General features: G+C 37.2%; 2 protein-coding genes across 3 annotated transcripts in view; one reads left to right on the top strand and one right to left on the bottom strand.

Annotated features, from left to right (window-relative positions):
• The window catches only part of LOC115217867, a 60253-nt gene extending 54637 nt beyond the window's left edge, over positions 1–5616 (bottom strand). Inside the window, exon 1 of the mRNA XM_036507914.1 lies at positions 5515–5616. The gene's annotated coding sequence lies outside the window, so the exon portion shown is untranslated. The remainder of the gene's footprint in view (positions 1–5514) is intronic.
• A 10168-nt stretch (positions 5617–15784) lies between these two features.
• LOC115217905 (kelch-like protein 10) lies at positions 15785–27639 on the top strand. Of its 2 annotated transcripts, XM_029787624.2 has the most exons (4): positions 15785–17166; positions 19525–19716; positions 21379–21498; positions 27160–27639. In XM_029787624.2, exons 1-4 carry the CDS (start codon positions 15915–15917, stop codon positions 27321–27323), a joined length of 1728 nt encoding a protein of 575 aa, XP_029643484.1. In that variant the 5' UTR covers positions 15785–15914; the 3' UTR covers positions 27324–27639. The 2 variants fall into 2 exon arrangements, with proteins under 2 accessions (XP_029643484.1, XP_036363804.1); XM_036507911.1 differs by lacking the exon at positions 21379–21498.

Genomic DNA, 27639 nt, shown 5'->3' with positions numbered 1-27639 from the left:
TGTGGCCATGCTGGGGCACTGCCGTGAACGGTTGAGTCAATCCAATCATGTTGCCAAACCTTGTAATTTATGGACACAGAAACTAAGACAGTTGACAAGCAGTGACAGGCAAATGTGGGAGCACCTGCATATGTACAGAACCTGGATGGGAAGAAAACTTCTTAATCACAGGTTCCAGGTTCAGTCCTGCTGCTTGGTACCTTGGGCAAATGTCTTCTACTGTAAGACCTAAGTCAACCAAAGCCTTGTGATTGGACCTGGAAGAAAGAAACTGAAAGAAGCCTACCATGTGTGTGTGTGTGTGGACACAGCGATGTTCTCCAACAGCATATGCCCCCATACCTGGACTGACCTTAATTTTAAAAATACCATGACCCTTTATTCTTTCTAAGCTTCTGAGGCAGGGAGTTAGAAGACAGGAAGGGATCTTTTCGGTTTGAACGGCAGATTTTTCTAGCGGTGTCATATGAAATTGTCACCCATAATTATGACCCTAGTATCGATATATTGCATTTCAATCTATTTTAGGGTTAGGAGTGGGGAGAAGGGTATCTTTTTTTTCTTCACAAATGTAAATAAACCCAATCTGTTTCTTAAACGAGGGACATATTCATACAGCACAGAATGTTGTTTACCTCAATGGACGTCAGTGATTGGTTGAAATTGCAGTATTGAAGAAAAAAAAAAACAACAAATATCTAACAAACTATAGAATTTTCTCAATAAAGCCAAGAGAAAAAGATGTTTTATAAACACATTCTACTAGTATACGAAGTTTAACATTTTTTAGTTACCTAGAAATTATGTTAAAAACTGCCGTTCAAACCGAAAAGATCCACAGGAAGTCTTCCAAACATCCAAAACTTTAGAGGGATAAATTTTGGATGTTTGGAAAGCACCCAAGGACCGAACCGGGAGGAGGTATCTGACAGGGCGGTGGATCAAATTTTCCACCCTAGGATAATAACGCCTAATATCCCCAATAGGATATAATGCTGTTGCAAATTTAAATAAAATCGAATATAACGAAATATGTCTGCGTTAAACTGCTATCAACGTCTTTTCACGATGCAACGGGTTCGGATTGAACGAACCATCTCGGATTAAGTCCGTCAAAAGGACGTACAACCCCAATAGCCATTGGCACAAACACACCACAATCAAACGCGTGTGTGTGTGTGTGTTATCTAATATACGTGGTTTCATAAGGTACTATGGTTGTGAGATTGACAATAAAACCAAATAAAACAGATCGCCTATATACACGGACACACACACACACACATATATATATATATAAGATCGTTTTTAGAAATACATAAATCCGGAGGAGAAGCGTAAGGGTTTATATTACGGCCGATTTATGGGGTTACCCTGGGTTTTTCGCTCATAAGGGGTTTAGCCTTATGGCATATCTTCAGACCCCAAACACTGCTGGCCTGAGACCTCTTTATTTATATATGCCTGTATAAAGATCACTTAAATTAAAAACTAATGTAATAATGTTCGTTATGTAGCGTGTACGTTTGTATGTATGTATATATATATATACATATACACACACATATATGGTAATTAAAGCTGTCAAATGTATAGGTAAAGAACGACCTCAAATACAAAACAGTGAAGTTCCAAGGAATAAGGACGGGTCACAGTCACCCAATTTACAAATACATCCTCATTTCACACAAGTGCTACTACTGAAGTTAATTAAATTGAGTTAATTACTGTTTTATGATATATTTCACAAACATAAAACGTCACGCCTTAGAATTTTGTCAGACATTCAAATAAGTTCCCCGTGTATAGGTACAAATAATAATTTACAAGTCAATGAGGTTGGGTGGGGACCTTTAATTACTGAAGCCAATTAAACTGAGTTAATTGCCGTTGTAGGGTGTATTTTATAAACAATGAAACGCAATGCTTTAGAATTTTTGAAGACCTTCATAGATTCCAGGATGCTTCTAATGTGGTCCCTTCCGTTTTGTATTGAAGGTCGTTGTTTCTGTACACACTCGCCTGCCAACTTTACACATCTATGCATATATTTATGCATATATATATATATACACACACACACGGCTGTCTACCCGTGTCGGAAGTAGACTAATAACATTGGATATAAAAGGAAAAAAAAAAAATTTCGTGTTTCCGACGATGGCTCTTCAAATCCGCAGGAATCTTGTTCCAAGTCATTTTTTTTGGCAGACCTCACAGACAACGAATGGTACATATGCGCACATTAATATGCAGTAGTATGTGCACACAGCTATATATATATATATATATATATATATATATATATAATATATATATATATGCATATACATCAGATAGAGTGTATATATATATATATATATATGTATGTATATATGTGTGAGGCAGAGATAAGGTGCCTATAAGCTGTTGACATTTTCCTCTTTGTTTTGATAATTTCGTCATTAAAACACGCTCTAGCAAATTTTAATTAACTAACCCATTTCTGACGGTTTAGTTAATTAAAAATCAATCACTATATCACTCTTTTAAATCCCCCTCACATTACCAGAATCAATTTCTATCGATATTCGATATTATTCATAAACATTACATTAAAACAAAAAGCAAAATAAATAAAAGAAAAAAAAAACAGCTTTCAGGGAAAGGCATGATTGCCACGACGTAAACATTTGCGTATCGATGCCTCTGCACAAACCGTGATGCAGTCCACAAAGCAATCACCACCATCATCATCATCATCATTGTGATGGACATCAACAATGACCAACCACTGAATATTACAATACATTATACTAAGCTGGTTCAATTTATGAAATTGATTATTATAATAACGTAAACACTGCTGGTGTGTGTACTACAGAGTGTGTATATATATATATATACACACACACATATATATGCTGTGCGTTTATATATATATATATATATATATATATATATATATATATATATATATACAGGCATATATATATGCTGTGCGTTTATATATAATATATAGATCGCCATATATATATATATATATCTGAGAAACAAAGAACAGAAACAATAGGTCTAGCCAACAAGGAATGCTATACCCGGTCATCAGAGAGGCTAGATATAGCAGCCAAATCTTGCTCAAATAATACCACCCTGCTAGTTTTGTTTTTGTTTTGTTTCTTAAATATATATATAATGATCTTCCTCAGACACGAGCAGACAGCCATAATACACACGCATATAGATGTGTGTTTATATATATATAAATATGTGTGTATATATATATATATGCTATCAAGGTTCTCATTTTGTTAAATAAATAAATAATCTAACATTCTAATATCCGAAAGTTGATGAACAAACTAAATTTGTTTCTCCATTTTCTTATTTGTTTTATAAATTTATCGTAAAAATATTTCTTTACCTTCACCCATTTAATACAATAAATGAGTTAATTGCATTGCAATTAAAAACATTTATGTATTAAGAATCTGAGTACTTTACCAACAGTATACTGGATAAATACTATCCCTTAGTGGGTTGCACCCATAACCCCTAACTTACTTTGTATTATATATATATATATATATATATATATATATATATAGTGTGTGTGTGTGTGTATATATATATATACACGCGCACATTGCAGTGGTTAGATGATAGCATAAAATACTGTTAACGAAACAATGATATATAAACATTGGGACACACAGACACACGTACATGGGCATATTTAAAGAATAATTGGCAGAGCTTTTGGAATATCCGTCTTTCGAGATTCCATATTTCCTGGACATGGAAAACGACTAATTCATGTTTACAAACAAAGGAGATTATATACGGACTTTATATACAAATATAATGCATACTAGCTTAGCACTGGATTATACGTGAAAATATACACATATCCGTATACACACACATGTGTGTATGAGTGTAAACAAGAGGAAAAAACAAAGAAATACTTGATGCTATATAATTGAGGCGATAAATTAAGTACCAGTTACGTACTGGGGTCGATGTAATCGACTTAATTCGTTTGTTTGTCCTTGTTTGTCCCCTCTATGTTTAGCCCCTTGTGGGTAATAAAGAAACATATATAATTGAGGCGATTTATGGTTTATTGTGAGCTGAAAACACGAGTTCAAATCCCGCTGGGGTCCGCTTTGCCTTCTATATTTCCTGGTGTCGGTAAAATATAATTCTAGTCAATAATAAAGTATATCTGTAGCTCTACATCTCGTATCGAGTATTCTTTTGTCCTTGCTCGCACAATTTCCTTTGCCATAACACAGATATACAGATGCGTTTAGAACACACACACATACACGTGTGTACGTACAAGTATTTCTAATTCATTGCTCTGTGTATACGTGAATAAAAAAGATCTTCCTCAGACACGAGCAGACAGCCATAATACACACACATAGATGTGTGGGAGTGTTTGTTTATGTGTTCAGTGATAGTAAAAACATTGTTACATTAAGATGACGCCTGACTCTATACTTCTAAAAAGTATAAATTTTTCTTCAAGAATAATATATATAGATAGATAGAGTCTGTGCGTTATATATATATATAGAGATATATAGATAGATAGATAGATAGATAGATAGATAGATAGATAGATGATAGATAGATAGATAGATAGATGATAGATGATAGATAGATAGATAGATAGATAGATAGATAGATAGATAGATAGATAGATAGGTAGGTAGGTAGAGTCTGTGCGTTATATATATATATATATATAGAGAGAGAGAGAGAGAGAGAGTGAGAGAGAGAGAGTGAGAGGAGAGAGAGAGAGATAGATAGATAGATAGGTAGGTAGAGTCTGTGCGTTATATATATATATATATATATATATATATATATATTATATAGCTGAGAGAGAGAGAGAGAGAGAGAGAGTGAGAGAGAGAGAGAGAGAGAGAGTGAGAGAGAGAGAGAGATGATAGATAGATAGATATATGGCGATCTTTCGCTTTGAGTCCCAATGGCTGAGAAACAAAGAACAGAAACAATAGGTGTAGCCAACAAGCAACAAAGAATGCTATACCCGGTCATCAGAGAGGCTAGACATAGCAGCCAAATCCTCCTCAAATAATACCACCCTGCTAGATTTGTTTTTGTTTTGTTTCTTAAACCGAAAGGAAATTTCAGATAAAGTAGTCCCCTACCTTCAAGGAAGGTAATATTCATTAACGTAATTATTTAATTAGGCTATAATTAAGTGAAAAAAAAAAAACAGGGTGGCCACGGTCGTAAATAACGCTTGATCATAGCTGGGTGTTCTCGATCGGAGACTGACCTGTGGCTAAACAACAGCCACAACCAAGTTGTAAATAATTAACATGAACTGACTAATTAATGAAATTAAGCAAAGAAATACCAAGCAAGCGTCGAATGATTGCCCCCACATCCATGTAGGACCTGTGCAGAATGAATACATGAATATAATACATACGACAAATGGATATAAATCTAATAAATGTGCAAAAGAAGGAGGCGAGGAAGCGAAGTACTTACCAAACCCACAGACAGTCATTGCCGATATTGTACGAAACGAAAAGAGATAGCTTTGCTTCTGGTTGCTGTTGTTGTTGTTGTTGGGTCTGTTTTAGTTTGTTTTGATAATGAAGGAAAAATATATATTATATTATACGACGTTTAGTTTCGTATTTATTCTATTTATTATTTATTTTTGTTGGTTGAGAGCTTGTTTGTTTGTTTATATTATTTTAAATAGATTCGTTATCAAGGCAATGTTTACACGCACGCACAAACACACACACACACATACACACACGCATATATATATATATATATATATATATATGTATATATGTATATATATGTATATAGGTATATATATGTATATAGGTATATAGTATATATATATAATATATATATATATATATATTATATTATATATATATATAGTATATATATATAATATATATATATTGTATATATATATACATATATATATATATATACATATATATATATATATATACATATATATATATGTATATATATATACATACACACACTCACATACAAATAGAAATACACAAACACGTGTGTGTATATATATATAATATATATATATATATATGTATGTATGTATATGTATATATACTCTTTGACTCTTTTACTTGTTTCAGTCATTTGACTGTGGCCGTGCTGGAGCACCGCCTTTAGTCGAGCAAATCGACCCCCAGAACTTTGTAAGCCTGGTACTTATTCTATCGGTCTCTTTTTGCTGAACTGTTAGATTACGGGGGACGTAAACACACCAGCATCGGTTGTCAAGCGATGTTGGGGGAACAGACACACAAACACACACACACGCGCGCGCGCACGCACACACATATATATATAAAGGAGAAAGATATATATACACTCGTATGCATACAGGCACACAAACACACGTACATAGGTTTATTTAGGGCGTATGAGAGGAGAGTGTTCAATATATGTTAAAGAGGATATACCTGCTTTTTTTTGTTACTAAATTTGAAGCTGAGAATTTGACTCATAACTCGAGGTGCATGACATTGCCATAATCAATTCAAAATGTGCGTGTGTAGATTTGTGTGTGTGTGTGTGACTATTCAGCTTTATTTCAAGATTCTTTGCCAATAAAGAAAGAGCCGGTTTCGAACCTAGACCACTGGAGTTTCAACAACATCAACAGGTTTTATTTTATTATTTATTTATTTATTTATTGCAGTGACCGTTTTTGAGGCACGCTCGTCTCCATGACCGAACTGCAGTCGTGGATCAAAAAGAGGCCGAGGAAGGGCGAATGGCACCGCGAGTGTCGCGTTGCTCTCCAGCAAATTTGCTGTCCTGGGTCGAACTTGAACGACTGCATCACCACGAAAGCATTCTATAGGGGATTAATGGAGGGGAGGTACGACGACGAGCTCGGGGCGAACCTGGACGTCGACGAGGAATACCTGACCCGCCTGTTCAGGACGACTTTCGGGCCAGGGCCCATGGACAACTTCCAGAGATCCCTGGCCTGGCAGTGCTACCGAGAAGCACTACCCGTTCGGGATAAGCTTTACAGACACGGCTCGAGAAACACGGGGCCGACCTGCCCGAGATGCGGTCAGAGCGACGAAACCGTTCTGCACGCACTCGTGCAGTGTTCAACAATTTCCGACCTGTGGGCTTATGTCGAACGACTGCTGTCACGTGTGGGACGAGTCGGTTATCAGCCGAGTCTATTGTCAATATTGTCACGACCTCCTTCCTTCAAACGAGAAGGAAGAGCTATTTTCATCATACTTGTGGCTATGGCGAAAGAATGTATCTGGTGGACGCGTCTGAAAGGATTGGAGACAAACACTTTCCTCTCTGGTCAATCTCTTATCAACTTCTTCAAGTATCACTTGAAAAGGAAAGTGAGAGTAGAGAGGCAAGTTTTGTGTAGCGAATGTTTCAAAAAAAGATGGGTGAATGTAGCAAGGATGGCACGTGGGAATGACGGAGCCACCTTGAGCTTAATCCTATGAACCCGGAAAAATTTAAAACAGAGGGTTACTTACTTGCAAAAAATTATGTTAACATGTGACAGTATTGACCGATGTTACCGTAGTCTTTTCCGTATGCTTTTCTTTCCACCTTATCTGCTTCCCCCCTTTACACTTTACATCATGACATTTCTGTGATACACGATCCCTATTGATCGCTTTTCCCCGCCTTTTATGATCCTTTTTGATCGAAAACATACTCCACTTTTTGTTTTCTTTTCTTCCCAAAAAGAAAAGCTCTATTTTGTAATCTGTCCCGTCTGTGTGCAGCCCTGTGTGGCTACCGCGTGTGTACCGTTGGCGATTTTTTTCCTCGATCTTCCTTTCTCTGGATCTTTCCTTTTCCTATGTTTCTGACGAAGAGCTCCGCTCGAAACGTTAAATCCTCTTTCTTCCCTTCCTTCCTGAACGTCCAATAATACTATATTTGTTCCACGTCCTCGCGTTGTTGTGTTTTCATGTTTGATTAACTTTATATATATATATATACACATATATATATATATATATATATATATATATATATATATATATGCATATATATGAATATATTTATATATATATATATATATATTATATATATATATACTATATATATATGGAGGCGCAATGGCCCAGTGGTTAGGGCAGCGGACTTGCGGTCGGAGGATCGCGGTGGTTTCGATTCCCAGACCGGGCGTTGTGTGTGTTTATTGAGCGAAAACACCTAAAAGCTCCACGAGGCTCCGGCAGGATGGTGGTGATCCCTGATGTACTCTTCACCACTCTAAAGGCGGGGCTCCAGCATGGCCGCAGTCAAATGACTGAAACAAGTACAAAAAAAAAAAAATATATATATATATATATATATAGATAATAATAATAATAATAATAATATATATATATATATATATATATATATGTATGTACGTATATATATAGTAAATCCCCCCCCACTTCAAAAAAACGAAACAAACACAAGAAAACAACAACACGTGGATGTGGTACATGTAAAGCATTATCAGACGCTCAGGGGAGGAAAGACAGATGGTTTAACGTTTCGAGCAAAGCTCTTCTTCAGAAACAGGAGACAAGAGAACAGTCCACTAGAAAAGGAAGACGGACGAAAAAAAAAAAAGTCGCCAACAATTCCCATGTGCTTAAATATACACGTTTATTTAAGATATGACCTTACTGACGCTAACATCTGTGCACAAGCCTTCCCTGACCGCTATTCCCATCAATGCTGGTAAATGTGTGACGTCAGACATCGGGGCGTTAATCGTAATATACAAATACATGAAAGGTCGCCAATCGGTCTGAAAATGTTCTTTTTGTTTCTTTTCCATTTAATCTTTTCCTCGCAAACCGGAAAATATAGCTGTGACAATCTGACACCATTTTTTGATTGATCATTAGCAACTCTGAGTCTTCGTTTCTGTCCGACTTTGAATGTTCTACGCCAGGTGTTGTTCGCCCTTTTGAGCTTACGTTTTGCTCTGTGGTGTCCAGTGACATTGCGTGGGTTGTGACGAGGCCGACCAGTTTACATACGTGTTTGTGCTATATGTTGTGTCCCATATCGCTACAGCACACACACACACACACACACACACACAACACACACACACACACACACACACACACGCATACATACATACATACATACATACATACATACATACATACATACATACATACATACATACATACATACATACATACATGCATAGGTTTATTGAGGGCGAATGAGAGGAGAGTGCTCAATATATGTTAAAGAGAGCATACAGGTTCTTTTCTTATTAAATTTGGAACTGAGAATTTGTCTCAAATCGAGTTACATGACATTGTGATAATTAATTCATAAATGCGCGTGTGTATATGTGTATTGTGTGTGTTTGTGTGCGTGCATGGGTGCGTGTGTGTGTGTGTGTGATACAATTCAGCATTATTTCAAGATTTCTTTATTCCTTTATTGCCCAAAAGGGGTTAAACACAGAGAGGACAAACAAGGACAGTCAAAGGGATTAAGTCGATTACAACGACCCCAGTGCGTAACTGGTACTTATTTAATTGACCCTGAAAACGGCAGACGAAATACCGCTAAGCATTTCGGACAGAGTGCGATAACGATTCTGCCAGCTCGCCGCCCTAAGATTTCTTGCCAATAAAGAAAGAGTTGGGTTCTAACCTAGATGCAAGGTCCTTTCATTGGAATTTCAACAACACCAACAAGGTATTCGTGCATGTATATATTTATGTGTGCAGTATTTGGAGTAAATGTATGAGAGATTTCTATGTTTTGTTTTATATATCTATATTCCCATGCATATAGTTGGGGGTCTAAACATGCTCATATATATTTAAATGATAAACTTCTGGAAAGTACGATTTTTTACTGTTCCTGTGATGGATTGGATCCGTAGTCTTCGAATCAGCTTTCTTCTTTCTGTCTTTTGAGAAACATAATTTCCCTGGATTGGTATTTAGACAGTGTTTTACGTATCCCATGACCCCAATAATTACTGGTATAAACCTGAACATGTAATCTGGATCCTCAATAGTTCAGCGTAGGTATTCTCTTTTTCGCTGATCTTTAGCTTTGTTAACATCCGCGGAGCACGCATAGGTTTAGCATCTTAGCTCTCTCTCTCCCCCCTCCATCCCCCCCTCTCTCTCTCTCTCTCTCTCTCTCTCTCTCTCTCCTCTCTCTCTAATGTCACAATGGTAAGGTCATTTCTGAGCCAATAAAGAAATGTAAAAGATGTTTCTGATTAAAGTAATCTGAGAGAAATTGCGTTCTTTTCATAGAAAATCTGGAGAAACGTTGTAAGTCTTCAATTGTGCGACTCCATTCAAACAGTTTACAATTTTTCTGTGATTAATTTTTAATTCTTCATGTTTTGGGACCTGTGGCGGCTCGTTTATAGACAGTGCGGAACTGCAGCTCCCCCTATTTCCACTCGATATTATCGATAACATTCAATATAATGAGTCCTTTTTTCCCTTTAATTCTTACTTTATACTTTTCCATTATATAATCCTTAAGCTTAATGCCAGTAGCCATCTCCTAGTTAATGAAAAAAATATAAAGATCCTTGGATAGAACTGTGCGCTTCACACTTCCAGCCACGTAGTTTTGGCTGTTGTGCGCATGCTCCCATGTCCGAGATAGGAAGCTTCACACTAGGGAGCGACAGCACTGTCATTCACGCAGTGTCAGGTGAACGGTAGTGTTTCTTTTTGACTCCTCATGTGTTGTGCTTAAAAACATGTTTATATTCTTGAATGTAATAAAGTGTAGAATTAGATTATTATCCTACTTCCAGCTTCAGTGTTGCTGCCAGGATTTGAAGAATAGGGCAGACCCCGCCCCCTTATTTTATGATTTAGGAGTGGGGTGAAAAAGAAGGGGGAATTCGCGACAGCGTTCAGTAAAGAAATTAAACACACTAACTGGCTAAAATGCGAACCGATCGACTTCATGTATAAATATTCCTTTTATATGTTTGTTACCTTTTACTCAATATTAAAACAACGGCTAAAAAATTTCTGAAGCAGCACCCCCGACTAATTTTATCTACGAGCCGCCACTGTTTGGGACAGATCGAGGTGGAAAAAATTTCTGTGTAAAACACCTAATACGATATCGAGAGTTGCCTCCCTTATAAATAATTGCTTCTCTGTTGCAGACGAAGGGAGACAACAGTGTCTTGGCTTCATTTCTCTTTTAACAAAGGAATGAACTATGCTATCACAATTCCATCGTTTCTGATAATATGGCAATTAGTACAATTAATTAATAGCATTTAATGTTGTTATTGTTGCTGTTGCTGTTCTTATGCTGTTTTGTAAGTACAACACAGCTCAAGGGGAGATTTTAAAAAGGGTTTAATTGTATTATCGTCTTTGTTTTTAGTGGAGTTCAAGAGGTTTGGCTATGCTTTCCTTTTGGCAACAAAATATAGGCGTCTATGTGTGTGTGTGTGTGTGTTTGTGTGTGTGTATACACACACACACACACATATATATATATATATATATACATATACTCACACATATATATATATATATATATATATATATATATATATATATACACATACACATACATACACAGATGTATATACGTATACACAAATATATATATGCACAGCACACATGCGTATATGAGTGTATATACATGTCTATATATACATTTATACATCTAAACATACACACACGCACACACACATATATGTGTATATATATATACACACACATACATACATTTATGTATGTATATATATATGTATATACTTGTATATATACATACATACAAATCTATATATATAATATGTTTATGTATATAATATATATATATATTATATATATATATATATATATATATATATATATATATATATATATATACAGGGTGTCCCAAAAAAATGTATACACACCTTAAATAATTGTAAATTTGTTATTCTTTGTAAGCCTAGTACTTATTCTATCGTTCTCTTTTGCCGAACCACTATGTGTATACATTTTTTGGGGACACCCTGCATATATATATTTGTAAATGTAATATGTATACATAATATCGAGGTTTCTTTCATTTTTTTGTTGTCTTACCATTTTTATCAATATATATATACTACACATATAGCATATGCATGCATGTATGTATGTATGTATGTATGTATGTATGTATGCATGCATGTATGTATGCATGTATGTATGTATGTGTGTGTGTATGTATGTGTGTGTGTATGTATGTATGTATGTATGTATGTATGTATGAATGTATGTATGTATGAATGTATGTATGTATGTATGTATGTATGTATGTATGTATGTATGTATGTATGTGTGTATGTATGTATGTATGCATGTGTATGTATGTATGTGTGTAGGCCAATCCCACACTAGTTACTTTATTATAACCTATGGCGTTCTACTCATGTAGTTTGTATTAAATCATATAAAATCAATTTCCCTTCATTAATCGATACGCTTTTCTCTATCACCATCCTTTATCGAATGGTTGCAATCAGTTCATAATGTTAAACATTTGGAGTTGTTTTTTTGTTTGTTTGTTTGTTTGTTTTTCTCTATCGGTGATACATTTTACATTACTAACCATTTTTGAGTCCGCTTCACATGGAAAATCTAAGTAGATTACATGACTCATGCCATGAACATTTGAGGAAAGGCCATTGGATTACTTTTAAAGAATATGCCACTGTACTAAAATTAAGAGACAAATGCTATTCGAATTGGGATTTGGAGAATCATTGGAGCTCTGGAGAAAATACCTCTTTGCTTTGTGAGTTCAAACCCAGCTGAGTCAGTTGTGCTTTTCATTCTTTCGGGGTCGGTGTAATCGATTTAACCTCTCCCGTCAAAATTGCTGGCCTTGTGGCAAAATCTGAGAGAAAAAAGGCGTTGAACTGACAGAATCTTTAGCACGTTGGCCAAAATACTTAGAGGCATTTCTTCCGACTCCTTACGTCCTGAGTTCAAATGACGCTTAGATTGACTTTGCCTTTGATCCTTTCAGGATCGATAAAATAAGGACCAGTTGAACACCGGGGTTGATGTAATCGACTGAGCTTCTCCCCGCCCGAAATTGCTGGCCTTGTACCAAAATTTGAAACCATTATTATTGTCGTCGTTGTTGCTGCTGCTGTTGTTGTTGTTGAGGCGAGGTGGCAGAATCGTTAGCACGCCGGGCAACAATACATAGCCACATTTCGTTCGACTTTACATTCTGAGTTCAAATTCCGCCGAGGTCGACTTTGCCTTTCATCTTTTCAGGATCAATTAAATAAGTACCAGTTACGCACTGGGGTCGATGTAATCGACTCAATCCCCAAGCTACCCGTGTGGCAAAAATTTTGAAATCATTATTGTTTGATGTTGTTTAAACATTTAATTCATAAAACTCTGATAGCGACTATTGACAATACCTTATTTTTGTAATTATTTTATATCTACGGCTATGTCCTGGGTATGATTTCAAACTACATCCTATAATGGGGTTCTGATTCGTGAGCTCCAGGGTTCTGAGGGATGTGGGACCATCCCTTAGCCGCTGTTGTTCCCAGGTCTACTCTAACGTGGAGTAGCAGCACCTTTTAGGGTCCCAGCTAATTTGCATGTTATTTGCATGGGTTAATTTGCATATTATGGAAGAAACCCCAAGAACGAAACCCTCACTTCCTTGTGATTGCTTTGAGAAAGGAAAGGGTTAGGGGAAACAACCTCGACGGCAATTCAATGAATGGATTCCCTCAGACAGTCCGCTGCCCTCTTTGACACCCTTCCAGCAACGCCCATGTAGGTGGCGCTCTCCAAACCTGTTAGGCAATTCGTCTAGGACAAGGGTTCTTAAGCATCTTTTCTTTTTATCTGTGGACCCCTTTGCTTACTTTTTTATTCTGGTGGACCCCTGTAGCCATTCAATGTTTAAAAAACAGCTTTATAAATACTTCTTTGTGTCGATTGAACTATTTAAGACGATAGAGAAAGAAACCTGTTTCTTGCAATACAAAACCAATTAATACATCAACAGCAACATTTTTTCAGGGGCCCTTAAAATGCTATTGTGGATCCCCAATTCACTACTTTGTTGTTTGGACCCCAAAAAAATCTCAGGGGCCATATGAACCCCGGTTGTGAAACACTTATCTAGGAGAAGACCATTCTAATCTAAAACCTGCAGCATGATGGTTATCACAGCCATCTTAGCCAAGTGAGTCACTCTGATCAGGCCTCCAAGACTAAAGACTAAAGTGTGGTGTCTGATTGCATTGAGTTATTCTCACTTGAAAACTACTAAGTGTAGGCAGGAAGTAAAGCTATGCAAGCATCAAGGATCAGTTTACGAAACCACTCGATGGAGTGTCGCTCTTCCTCGTGATCTACGGATGCAAAGAAATGGCCCATTATCATATATGCAACAAATAGACCGATGGATTGGCAGAATGGTTTGGGCATCGCCAAAATGCTTTACGGCATTTGTTTTGGCTCTGCAGGATCTGAGATCAAATGCTGTCGAGGTCGACTTTGCCGTTTATCCTTTCAGTGTTGCTAAAATAAAATACCAGGCCTTTGCCTCAATCAGAAATCTTTATTTTATACCTCTGATGGTAAGGCGCCGAGGAGTGTGAGAAAATACATCAATCGAACAGAGTTGTGGTCGTATCATTGATTTATGGAACCATATGGTTCTGGGTTCAGTCCCACTGCGTGGAATCTTGGGCAAATGTCTTCTGCTATAGCCTTGGGCCGACCAAAGCCTTGTGAGTGGATTTGGTAGACGGAAACTGAAAGAAGCCTGTCGTATATATGTATATATATATGTATGTGTATGTATATGTTTGTGTGTCTGTGTTTGTCCCTCTAGCATTGCTTGTCAACCGATGCTGGTGTGTTTACGTCCCGTCACTTAGCGGTTCGGCAAAAGAGACCGATAGAATAAGTACTGGGCTTACAAAGAATAAGTCCCGGGTCGATTTGCTCGACTAAAGGCGGTGCTCCAGCATGGCCGCAGTCAAATGACTGAAACAAGTAAAAGAGTAAAGAGTAAAGAGAGTAGAGACGAGTGCCTCTAAACGGTCCATTTTTACATCCCACGGTAGCAGCTCGATCAATGTAAGCCTGTGGCTAAGCAACAACAGTGAGAAGCAAAATTATAAACACTTGGAAGATAAAAAACATGTTTTTATAAATTCTGTCTTGGTCTGTTTTAATCTCTTTTTTCTTCTTCATATAATTTAGTCAGGAGATGGAGACCGAAGTTCATGGCGCTTCAGGGCTTCCGTAATTAATGAGCAAACGTTATTCTCAAACCGGAAGATCTGGCTTAAATTTTTACAACAGAAGCGGAATGGATTCTGGTAAAGGAACCAAAAGACTTGGTGCTGATATTAAAGTGGGCGAAAGATTAAGCTGAGAAATCTACTAATAATAAATGAATATTTTTGAATATTATTTTGATCTTTTGTTATCGAAATACAGCAAAGCGTAAAAACAAGACGTTGTTCCAGAAAAATTACTTTTGAAATAAAGTTGTAAATGATAAGCATTTCGTTACATATAAATATAAATATTTTTTTAATTAGACGATTTATTGTTTAAATTTTTCAGAAGTTTGTTGAAGCGACATAAATCGACTTCATAAAATAACTCGGTATTTTGAAAGCGTTTAGAAATGGCGACCTTAAAGAATAATAAATTTAGGAAAACGTCTTACTCGGTAGTACAAGACCATAGCTCGTAGACGGCATCAAGCGAAAACAGTCTTGAAATGACGTCACTCTAACGGGACCTTAGTTTTAGTTTTTTTACCTACTAGCCATATGATAATCGACTATTGAAGGGAGAGTTTGTTTTAACTTGTAATAATCGCCATTCAACATGACAAGTTCAATAAAATACGTAAAGCCTGATAAAGGTCAAGACAAATTCCGATGTGAAATTTTTCAGTTAATGGCATCCAAAAACCTCTGTGATGGAGAAATCATTCTAGTTGAAGAACAAACGCGGTTTCAAATTCATAAAGTCATTTTGGCTGCTTGTAGCCCATATTTCAGAGCTATTTTTACATGTGGTATGAAAGAATCGATAAGTGGGAAAGTAGTTATACCCGGTATTTCCAAAGATATCATGACTAACATCGTGAAATACGCTTACACGAATGAGATTGAAATTACGGAAGAAAACGTCCAAGTTCTACTCTGTGTCGCAAATCGATTAGCTATAAGTAGTGTTCAAAAAATGTGTGAAGAATTTCTAGCATCTCGGCTAACTGTGTACAACTGTATTGGAATATATCAATTTTCAAAATTTTACGCTTGCACTATCCTGATACGAAAAAGCTGGAGTTTTATCTTAGAACATTTTACGGTAGTTTCAAAACTTAGCAGCGAGTTTTTAAGTTTGACGTGTAACGAATTGGAAGAAATAGTCCGGGATGACTGTTTAAATGTCAAGGAAGAAGAATCTGCGTTCTTAGCATGTCAAAGATGGATCATGTTCGAACCGAAGATCCGTGCCAGTTTTTCAAAACGACTTTTTCAAAATTTACGCATAGGTCTCCTACACCCAGATATTTTAGATAAACTAAAGAAAAACTCGGTTACTGAATATAAAGCAAGTATTTACCTTAGCCAACTTTATAAAGATATTTCATTATATTTGCATGAAATGCCTACTATTTTCCGGCCGCGGATTCCTAGTGAAGTAATCTTTATAACAGGCGGCTACGGTCTGGATGGAATTATGTCGAATATGGAAACGTATGATGCTCGTACGAATCAATGGTTTATTCTTATAAATCCGGCTCATTGTCTTCGAGCTTATCATGGCACCGTGGTTTTGCATGAACAAATATATATTCTTGGAGGATACAATGACAATAATAAGTATTACAACGGTGTGCACCGATTTGATATTGCAACGCGTCAGTGGCAAGAATTATCGCCAATGCACTTTAGCCGCTGCTACGTTGCAAGTACTGCGTTAAATGGACGAATTTATGCTTGCGGTGGTCATGATGGACTGCAGCGGCATCGAGCGGTGGAGTGTTACCACAGATCAAGCAATCAATGGGTTTTGGTCGCTCCTATGCGGTATACAAGGAGTGATGCTGGGATAGCACCTCTTAAAGGTAAGATGAACATATTTAGTGATAAGCCACTACAAATAATGTTGTTCATAGCCCGTATTATTGCGAATAGCAATCTGGAGCGTCAGAGTAATTAACGCTGGAAACTATGTGCATATAATTATAGTCTACAACAATCTACGTTTGTAACGCTTTAACCGGGGAAAGTATGGAACGAAATAGCGGACATAACTTATTATAGATACATCTTTAACTCTATTTACGTTATAATGGTAAAACAATACTCCTTTCTAGGAACAAGGCCCGAAATTTTGGGGGAGGGCGCCAGTCGATTAGATCGACTCCAGTACTCAACTGATACTTAATTTATCACCCCCGAAAGGATGAAAGACAAAGTGGATCTCGGGTGGAATTTGAACTCAGAACGTAGTGGCAAACGAAATACCGCTAAGCATTTCACCCGGCGTGCTGACGATTCTGCCAGCTCGTCGCCTAATGGTGTGGTGAGACAAAATTGTCTGGTAAATAAACGAAGCTTGCTTCCCAACCACATGGTTCCTGGTTCAGTCCCGCTGCGTGGCAAATTGGGCAAGTGTCTTCTATTATAGTCAAGGGCCGACCAAAGCTTTGTGAGTAGACTTAGTAGGTAGAAACTAAAAGAAGCCTCTCTCTCTCTCTCTCTCTGTACTCTGCTGGGCATGCGCTCTAAGTTTTAACGTTCTAGCTCACTTCCGCTGTTTACAGCAGTGCTTGGCAGGAAGGTGTGTAGAGTGTGATCGTCGCATAGACCATGAAAGAGAAAGTTGAGGAGAGAATCTGCATCACATTTTTCCAAAAGCTTGACGATACCTGCTCAGAGCCTATGCAAAGTTTTCAAAACCTTTTTATCGTTCTCGACACAATCAAGAAGACACGTGTCTCATACCTAAATCTTCGGTGATAATGGACTGAACTGAACCGAAACCAATCTGCACATCCTTTGATAACTCACGGATGGTGATTCGACGATTTCCCCTCGCAGCTGCACGAACATCTGCAGTGTTTTCTCAGTTCTTCTGGTTGTGGGTCTCCCAGAAAGTCTGTCAATATTGACATTTTTCGGCCATGTTGGAAACGTCTGAACCACTCGTACACATGTGTGCAGCTCATACACTCCTCTCCATACACTTCCTGCGACTTTGCGTGGGCCTCTGAGCAGGTATCGCCATGAAAACTTTCTCTGTCATTGATCAAGGCGACGATCATACGCTACACACCTTCCTTCCAAGCACTGCTGTAAGCAGCGGAAGAGATCTAGAACGTCAAAACTTCGTGTGCATGCACAGCAGAGTTCAAGGTCAATCTTTGTTATGCGACTTTACTCTGTGTGCTTTAGCTTCGTTACTATGGCAACAGTCCGGATACTTATTGATCAGACCTCATATATACAAATATATATATATATAACCACATACATACGACACGTGCGCACACACACGCACACATATTTCTGAAGAATTGTTTAGAATTTACAGATGCACTTTCCATAATAAAACAAGGACGTGATACAATGCATTGAGATTTAGCAAAGCTTTACCAGCACACTGTAGCGGTATAATATTATTGCCAAATTCTATCTTCAATATCATTCCATATTTAAGCCGGCAAGCTGGCAGAAATGTTAGCACGCCGGACGAAATGCTTAGTGGTATTTCGTCTGCTGTTACGTTCAGAGTTCAAATTCCGCCGAGGTCGACTTTGCCTTTCATCTTTTCGGGGTCGATAAATTAAGTACCAGTTCTGGCGCTTGCTGAATTTTCTTGAGAACAATCTTAGTGGTCAGACCATTGGAGTCTACATCTAGCATTTTGGATGTCCACTTACTGGTCATCCCTCTTGTATATATATATATATATATATAATATATATATATATAATATATATATATATATATATATAATATATATATATAATATATATATATATATATATATATATGTATATCTATATACATATATATATACACTTTAATATTGTAAAATGGCAGAAAGATACAAAAGTTACTCAAGGCCCGAGTTTCGTGCATGATTCTTATAATCGTGTGTCCATGTATTGAGTTCTCTTTCTCCTGTCCGTTGTGTGTTTGTGTGTGTGTGTGTGTGTGTTGTGTGTGTGTGTGTGTGTGTGCGTTCGTGTGTGTGTGTGTGTGTGTGTGTGTGTGTGTGTGTGTGTGTGTGTGTGTGATCAGAGTTTCAGACTGTCTGATGATTGGTTATTTGAAACTCCGAGTAACAGTTTGTGAAGTTGTGTCAGCGTCAATGAATCCCTATTTCACTCCATCTTTGCTTGTTGCCTGCCATTTCCTCCGCATCTGTTTTTTGCACCTATGTGCTCGCATGTGTTTCTCTTTATTTTTGCCAGGAAAGCTTTATGTTTGCGGCGGTTTTGACGGACTGACCAGTCTAAATACTGTGGAAGTCTACTGCGCCAAAACGGACCAGTGGACACTTCTGGAGAACATGTCCACTCATCGCACGGGTCTCAGTGCTGTGATTCTAAACGCAAACCTTTACATTCTTGGAGGATTCAATGGACAACACCGACTGAGGTCAGGTAAGGGACATATATGCATCTATCTATCTATCTATTTATCTATCTATCTATCTATCTATCTATCTATCTATCTATCTATCTATCTATCTATCTATCTATCTATCTATCTATCTATCTATCTATCTATCTATCTATCTATCTATCTATCTATCTATCTATCTATCTATTTGTCTGTCTGTCTACCTGTCTACCTATCAATTTCTGTTAGTCGATTACGTTGAAGCCAGTGTCCAACAGGTGCTTATTTTATCGACCCCGAGAAGATAAAAGGCAGAGTGGACCTCGGAGGAATTTGAACCTAGAACGTAATGAATTGGAAGAAATGCCGCCAAGCATTGGGTTCAACGCTCTGACAGTTCTACAAGCTCGTCAACTTAATAATGATTTTAAATTTTGACAGAAGGTCAACAATTTGGTGGGTGGCGGGAGTCTAGTAGATTAAATCGTCTCCAGGATTCAACTGGTACTAATTTCATCGGCCCCGAAAAGATGAAAAGGAAACTTGACTTCGGTGGAATTTGAACTCATAACGTAAAGAACCAGAAGAAATGCCGCTAGGTATTTTGTTCGACGCGCTAACGACTTTACCATTTAGTCACCTTAATAATAATATCAGATTCACAAAAGACAATGATCTACACACTTTTGGAAGACAGAGAGATACTTGGTTGCGGAGAGAAAACTTCCATGAATCTATTGAAAATAGTAGTAGTAGTAGTAGTAGTAGTAGTAGTAGTAGTTGTTGTTGTTGTTGTTGTTGTTGTTGTAGTTGTTATATGTTTGACTTTTGCTTTGTATTTGTACAACTTGACTCTAAGTCTCACCCAGAGACCTCAAGAGACAAACAAGTTAGAAGTTCATGTTGGTGTTATGCCTAGGGTGTCATATATTTGGTTTTGTACATAATGTTGTTCTAGAGAATGTTTAAGAAAACAAGAAAATTATGTTTGTTTTAAAAATTTGAGATTACATAGACAGTATTTTACGTAGGATATGGGCAGTTTCCATGAGCACTATTTTTTGAATTTCTGCCATCTTGGAGTTTCCTGGTATCTGAGCTAGGTAGCAATCAGCCCCTTTTGCTATCATTCCCAGGGCACCTATGGCAACAGGTATTGTTTTAGTCTTCAGGTTCCACATTTTGCTGATTTCTATTTCAAGATCTTTATATTTGCTCAGTTTTTGGTATGTCTTGACAGATACGTTTATATCGATTGGGACAGTCATATCAATGTGGAGGCATGTTCTTTGTCTGAAGTCTTTCAATATAATGTCTGGCCTATTTGCATCTATCTTTCTGTCAGTTTGAATGGTGAAGTTCCAGAGGAATGAGATGTGATCATTTTCAAGCACTGGAGGTGGTTTGTGTTCCTACCAGTTTTTATCATGGGGCAAGTCCAGGCTTTTGCAAATTACCCAGTGAATATATTGTGCAGCTCTATCATGCCTGTTGAGATACTCTGTAGGCGCTAGAAGACTGCACTTGGAGTCAACATAATCAATGGTTTCATTTTGTTGTTTGTATACACGACATGTTGGGCTACTGCCGTTCTTTAATATGTTGGCCTTGTATTTTCTTGTAGGTAGGCATTGAATTTGGGCTGCTATTATTGTTGTTGTTGTTGTTATTATTAATAATTCATATTTATCGACCAATGCCAGTGGAGAGATACAATATCCATGAAAAGAAGTGGTCCCGTGTGAAGCCTATGCTTGGTCGAAGATCGAACTTTGCTGCTACCGTATTGGAAGGTTTTATTTACGTTATTGGTGGCTATGATGGTGAGTTCGAACCTAAGCTTTTCTCAACAGTTGCATGCACATAAAAACTCCAAATTATCTTCTTCGAACAAAAATTAATTTTTCTCAATCGTTTATTCTCTCTATTTTCTTCTGTTACCCTATCCATTGTGTACTTCTGTGTAAATATTTGCATAAACTGTCAACCCCTTACGTAAATTTTCGTTAAAAATGCAGTTAGGGCTTAAAAAAAACCAGAAAGATAAATTGACTTCAAGTGGTGTTAGTAACAGCTCATAGTTTTATAGAGAACCCAAAAAGAGAACTGGTGAAATTCCTTGATATTTATTCTACTCTAGGTATAAGGCCCGAAATTTTGGGAGAGGGAGCAGTAGATTAGCTCAACCCCACCCAATACGAAACTGGTACTTAGTTTATCGATCCTGAAAGGATGAAAGGCAAAATCGACCTCGGCGTAATTTGAATTCAAAGCGTAAAGACAGACGAAATACCGCTAAGTATTTCGTCCGACGTGCTAACGTTTCTGCCAGCTTGCCGCCTTATCCCCCGTTCCACAGAACCCCCTCTCATTTCTGCCATCGACTATCTCCCCACTATGTGCCTGTGGAAAATTTAACTGCTATTTCTTGAATGTAAGCGATCGTATAGAGATCGGGTACAGCAGTTAGTCTTTGGCTGTGAATAAAGAGCATAGAAACTGCTACTGAATACACACAAAGTGCTTATCAGTCGATTATTATTATTATCATTATTATTATTATTATTATCATTATTATTATTATTATTATTATTATTATTATTATTATTATATTATTATATTATTATTATTATTATTATTATTATTATTATTATTATTATATCTCCATTATATTTTATTTATTTTCTTAAAGCCTTCTAACTCTTCTCACATTAAACCATTTTGTCACCTTATTTCTTTTGAAACATACTGTATTTGTCTCAATTAATATTGAAGATAAAAAAAACTCAATTAAAATAACTTTATCGTTATTAAACTAGCGTGTGCAACATAAATTAATGTGGAATTTTGAAGGAGGGTTTCTATTTAGATGATTTGGAAGCATACAATTTGTGTTTCGGGTGGGTCGGTATCAAAATGGTTGAAGCCAGCGGAAAAAAGAACATGATCAAGCCGAAAGGCTTTTTTTATTCGTTCCATATTGCTTTGAGGTCAGTTAAATGACCAGATTCGTTAGAGCAGGCAGGGACAGCCTTTTTCGAAAATAGAGCCGCAGACGGGTCGCACTACTAAAATGAATTCAAAGTAATTTTTCGTTTGGGGCGCCATTCAGAAAGTCCTGCGGGATGCAGTTTGACTACAACTGGTTAGAGTTTCGTACGAAATACCTTGCAATATTTAATAACATCTTTAGGACAATGCGCTGGCAGAATCGTTTGCACCACAGGCAAAGTGCTTGGCAGTATTTCGTCTGTCTTTACGTCCTGAGTTCAAATTCCGCCGAGGTCAACTTTGCCTTTCATCCTTTCGGGGTCGATAAATTAAGTACCAGTTACTTAATCCGTTTGTCTGTCCTTGTTTGTCCCCTCTGTATTTAGCCCCTTGTGGGTAGTAAAGAAATAGATCTGTCTTTCGTCCTGAGTTCAAATTCTGCCGAGGTCAACTTTGCCTTTCATCCTTTCGGGGTCGATGTAATCGACTTTCCTCCTCCTTGAATTTATTGGACTTATGTCGAAATTTGAAACCGATGTTTAATAACAGCCCCAGAAGGATGGAAAGCGAAATTATTAATGTTCACTTCACCTCTCATCCTTCTGAAGTCGATAAAATAAAACACCAAGTACTGAATTAATTCATATTTCTGTAATGTATCACAGATGTGAATAGAATTGTAACGGAAGAATAATAAAAATCTTGTCGCTAATGACATTAGTTTGCATCCTTGCAATGAATAATATATCTTCCCAACCAAAAGAAATCAATATATTTGTTGCTTATTAGCCCCAGATTATGTATCGATCGATTAGGCTTGTAACAGAGTTACACGAGGTCTCTACAGGCTCATGATCAAAAGCCAAAGAGGAATCATCAGAAATAATCAGATTACAAGAAGACTACAGGTTTTGCGGGTTTAAATTCGTCTGTCTACATTTCTCCTTCGAATTTTCCGTCTGGGTTTTTCATTGAAATAAATTAGAAATAATTAGTAATTAACGAAGAATTAGCAGATAACTTTTAATTTTTATAAACAAAATTAAACCTAGTTTTGCTTTGTCATCAAAAAATATCTAAATTCATGGCTCACTGTTATAATTCAAAGTACGCTAATATGATAATAATAATAATAATATAATAATAATAATAATAATAATAATAATAATAATAATAATATAATAATAATAATAATAATAATAATAATGATAATAATAATAATATAATAATAATAATAATAATAATAATAATGATGATAATAATGATAATAATAATGATAATAATGATAATAATAATAATAATAATAATAAATAATAATAATAATAATAATAATAATAATATAATAATAATAAAATGATAATATAATAATGATAATATAATAATAATAATAATAATGGTAATAGTGAAATTATTGTATTGATCCGAGAAATCAATATCGTGTTAAGAACGAACAGGTTTGGTGATTAATTAAGGGACGGAAAACAGGTTTGGTGATAAGTGTCAAGGAACGAAACTATCGGTCCTTGAGTCACCTTTTATAACAGGGGCAAGAATTCGTTCAAGGGAGGCCACTCTACTCTAATTATAATCAAAAATGGCGACCAAACCCTGTTTTAATCAAATTGAATAACTCGTTGCTAGGGATGTTGCTGAGCAGCCTGAAATCGTCACGATTAAGCAGGCCTATAATCAAAAGCATTCCAAACTTGACCACCCCGTAGGTTTTTTTTTTCAGGACTTAGTTATTAAATGTATCCTCATTATTTTTTAAATGCTATGAAGTGCATTGAACAGCCTGAGAGACCTCATGGAGGCTTCCTAGCGGACACTACGGTAAACAGTTGCGTGGAGCTGTTTATACTGGAGTTTGAGCTAATTCTTGGATTCTTTTGTCGACGAATCTTGGGATAATCACACACACACACACACACACACACACACACACACACACGCGCGCGCGCACGCACACACGCACACACACACACACAAAAAAAACACACACACAACACACACACACACACACACACACACACACAAGCAAAAGAATAACAAGAATATATTAATGGCTGTGTGGTAAGAAGCTTGCTTCCCGACCGCATGAAACTGGGTTCAGTCCTATAGTGTGACACCCGGGGCATGTGTCTTTTACTATAGCCTTGGACTGTCCAGAGCCTTGTGATGTGATTTGGTACATGGAAACTGATAGAAGCCTGTTGTATATACATACATACATACATACATACATATATATATATACACACACACACACATATACATATATATATATATATATATATATAGCTACGTGTGTGTGTCTTTGTGTCTGTATTTGTCCCCCACTCTCCCTACCGCTTGGCAATTGGTGCTGGTGTGTTTACATCCCTGTAACTTAGTGGTTTGGCAAAAGAGACTAATAGAATAAGTACCAGGCTTTAAACCGAGGCTGATTCATTCAACTAAAGCAAATTCTTCAAAGTGGTGCCCCAGCATGGCCGCAGTCTAATGACTGAAACAAGTTAAAAGAATCCCAACACCTACCGATTCTCCAAGGCCCAATGGAAACCCAAAATAGGGTTTTGTTCCCACCACAAATGGAGCACAGAAGCTTTTACGCATACAAACATTGGGTACTACTTGAGAACAGTGGTCCCGGTGCGCGCACTCGCGTATCTGTGCTAGCTAGTCGTTACTAGTCGATCCTACAACGACTACCTAGCAAAGTAAATAAAACACAAAAGAAATAATTTTTTTTACACAAAGTAAATAATTTTTGTTAAACAATGTAAATAACACACAAAAACACAAAGTAAGGATTGACTAGTCACGACTAGCTAGCGCAGATGCGCGAGTACGCGCACTGGGACCACTGTTCTCAAGTAGTACCCAAACATCGACCACATTCAGATGGTGCTTTTTATGTGCCACTGGCATGGGGAGCCAATCAGTCGGCACTGGCAAGTCAGGCAGCACTATTTTATCATCTAAGCATCGGCACTAATGAGGTTGCTTTGTCTCTTGTAAGGTTCAAGAATCTTCCCTAATCTGAATTGTCTTTGGTTGTTCAATGTGAAGTTGGGAGAGAGACAAGAGAACCAAAGGAGAACCAAAGTGAGATGGTGAGAGAAGAGAAAGAAAAGATAAGAAACAGAGAGGGACAAGATGATGGTAGGGGAGGGAGTAATGGAAGAGAGACATTGACAGCAGCTATTGAGGACTACATCGTTCAAAGATGAATCATTTCATTTTCTAAATGGCATGGTGTAAGTTGAAGGAAATTTGGGTGTTTTAGTTCTTGCAAGTTGAAAAACTGCACAAAACTTCCCATGCTGCATTATCTGGCTGTTGTCATTGACACCCCTGTGGGATTGGAAGAATGGACTAGCCCAACTCTTATAATGAGTAGTTGCAAGAGTTGTTGAGAGTTTGTGGAAGTCGTAGGAAGTCATTGACATCGTTGAGAGTTTGTATTTGTTGGAGTGTCGTGTTTAGTGGAGAAATTTGAAGTACGTCGTGTGAAGACAGTTGTGTCTCTCTCCCTACTTCCTGAAATCTGTATATCCAACGAATAGAAGGATATAAAACTAGCATAAAAACCAAATTTTTCAAATTAAAATTTACAGCCAAGATGTGAAGACCCAACAAATGAAGTGGGTTCATGGCTCGCAGGACGGCCTGCTGTGCTAACTTTGGATCATAGAGTGACCCGCTGTTCTTGAGGAGACCTATTGAGTCGAGTACGTCAACACCAACATCAAAATCAAAATCAAATGGAAACTGTAGTCAAGACACCTACGCCGGTGATGTGTAAAAAGCACCGTCTGAACGTGGCAGATGTCAGCGCTGCTTGACTGGCATCCGTGTCAGTGACACATAAAAGCACCAACCAATTGAGGTCATTTGCCAACCTGCTCTGGCCCCTGTGCCAGTGGCATGTAAAAAACACCCACTACACTCACGGAGTGGTTAGTATTAGGAAGGGTATCCAGCTGTAGAAACATTGCCAGATCAGACTGGAACCTGGTGCAGCCTCCATGGCATCCCAGACCCCAGTCGAACCGTCCAACCCATGCTAGCATGGAAAAAGGACATTAAATGATGATGATAATGTCTTTTGAAGATAAAAAATTTCATCTGAAATTCCGCAGGGTTTAGTAAGATAGGGACCATGCTTACATGCTTACACTGTATACTATACTAATTTCATCATCATCATCATTTAACGTCCGCTTTCCATGCTAGCATTGGCTGGACGATTTTGACTGAGGGCTGGCGAACCAGATGGCTGCACCAGGCTCCAATCTTGATCTGGCAGAGTTTCTACAGCTGGATGCCCTTCCTAATGCCAACCACTCCGAGAGTGTAGTGGGTGCTTTGACGAAACAAGGTTTGTATATTGAATAAAAAAAAATATTTTTTTGCCAGTCATAGAACCTTCCAGATAATATCTCAATGGAATCTGATGTAGCTTTTCTTTCTTTTTTTTTTCCGTTTAGGTCAAACTGTAATATCTACCGTTGAATGCTATGATCCTTACAACCGGACGTGGTCGCCTCGTGCCGATATTCTTTACCCAAGAAGTGCAGTTAGTGCAACTACTTTGAAATCACAAGAATACGCACGATATTTTACATTCTATGGGCAAAAAGACAACACATAACCGAAAATGTATTCTGGATACGTATGGGCGTTCTTGCAGTCAACATGGCCATTGTGGTAGCCGTGGTCATCAAGGAAAACATTTTGATTCTTTGAGAATTCTTTGTTTTAAATTAAAAAAAAATTTGTTTTTCAATATCGAAAATGAAATGAAGAAACAAAAAGAAAATTATATTTTTGGAGAAAATATTTTACAAAACTGAAAAAGCAAATCAATGGTTTTAGAAGCATGTTTCACATCAAGTGAAAAATATAAACATGCAAAAAAATTTAAAGACGGAAAAAAAAAACAAGAGCAACAGTAATAAAACATAACA

This window comes from Octopus sinensis, linkage group LG12, assembly GCF_006345805.1.
Source record: "Octopus sinensis linkage group LG12, ASM634580v1, whole genome shotgun sequence".
NCBI classification, from domain to species: domain Eukaryota; kingdom Metazoa; phylum Mollusca; class Cephalopoda; order Octopoda; family Octopodidae; genus Octopus; species Octopus sinensis.
This window is presented reverse-complemented; position numbering and strand designations above follow the sequence as displayed.

Excerpts from the sequence above, each read along its gene's own strand:
- LOC115217905 (XM_029787624.2), top strand. The coding sequence starts at position 15,915 with ATGACAAGTTCAATAAAATACGTAAAGCCTGATAAAGGTCAAGACAAA. Across the intron at positions 19,717-21,378 it reads ACAACACCGACTGAGGTCAG|TGGAGAGATACAATATCCAT; the intron begins GTAAGGGACATA and ends GACCAATGCCAG. Across the intron at positions 21,499-27,159 it reads CGTTATTGGTGGCTATGATG|GTCAAACTGTAATATCTACC; the intron begins GTGAGTTCGAAC and ends TTTTCCGTTTAG.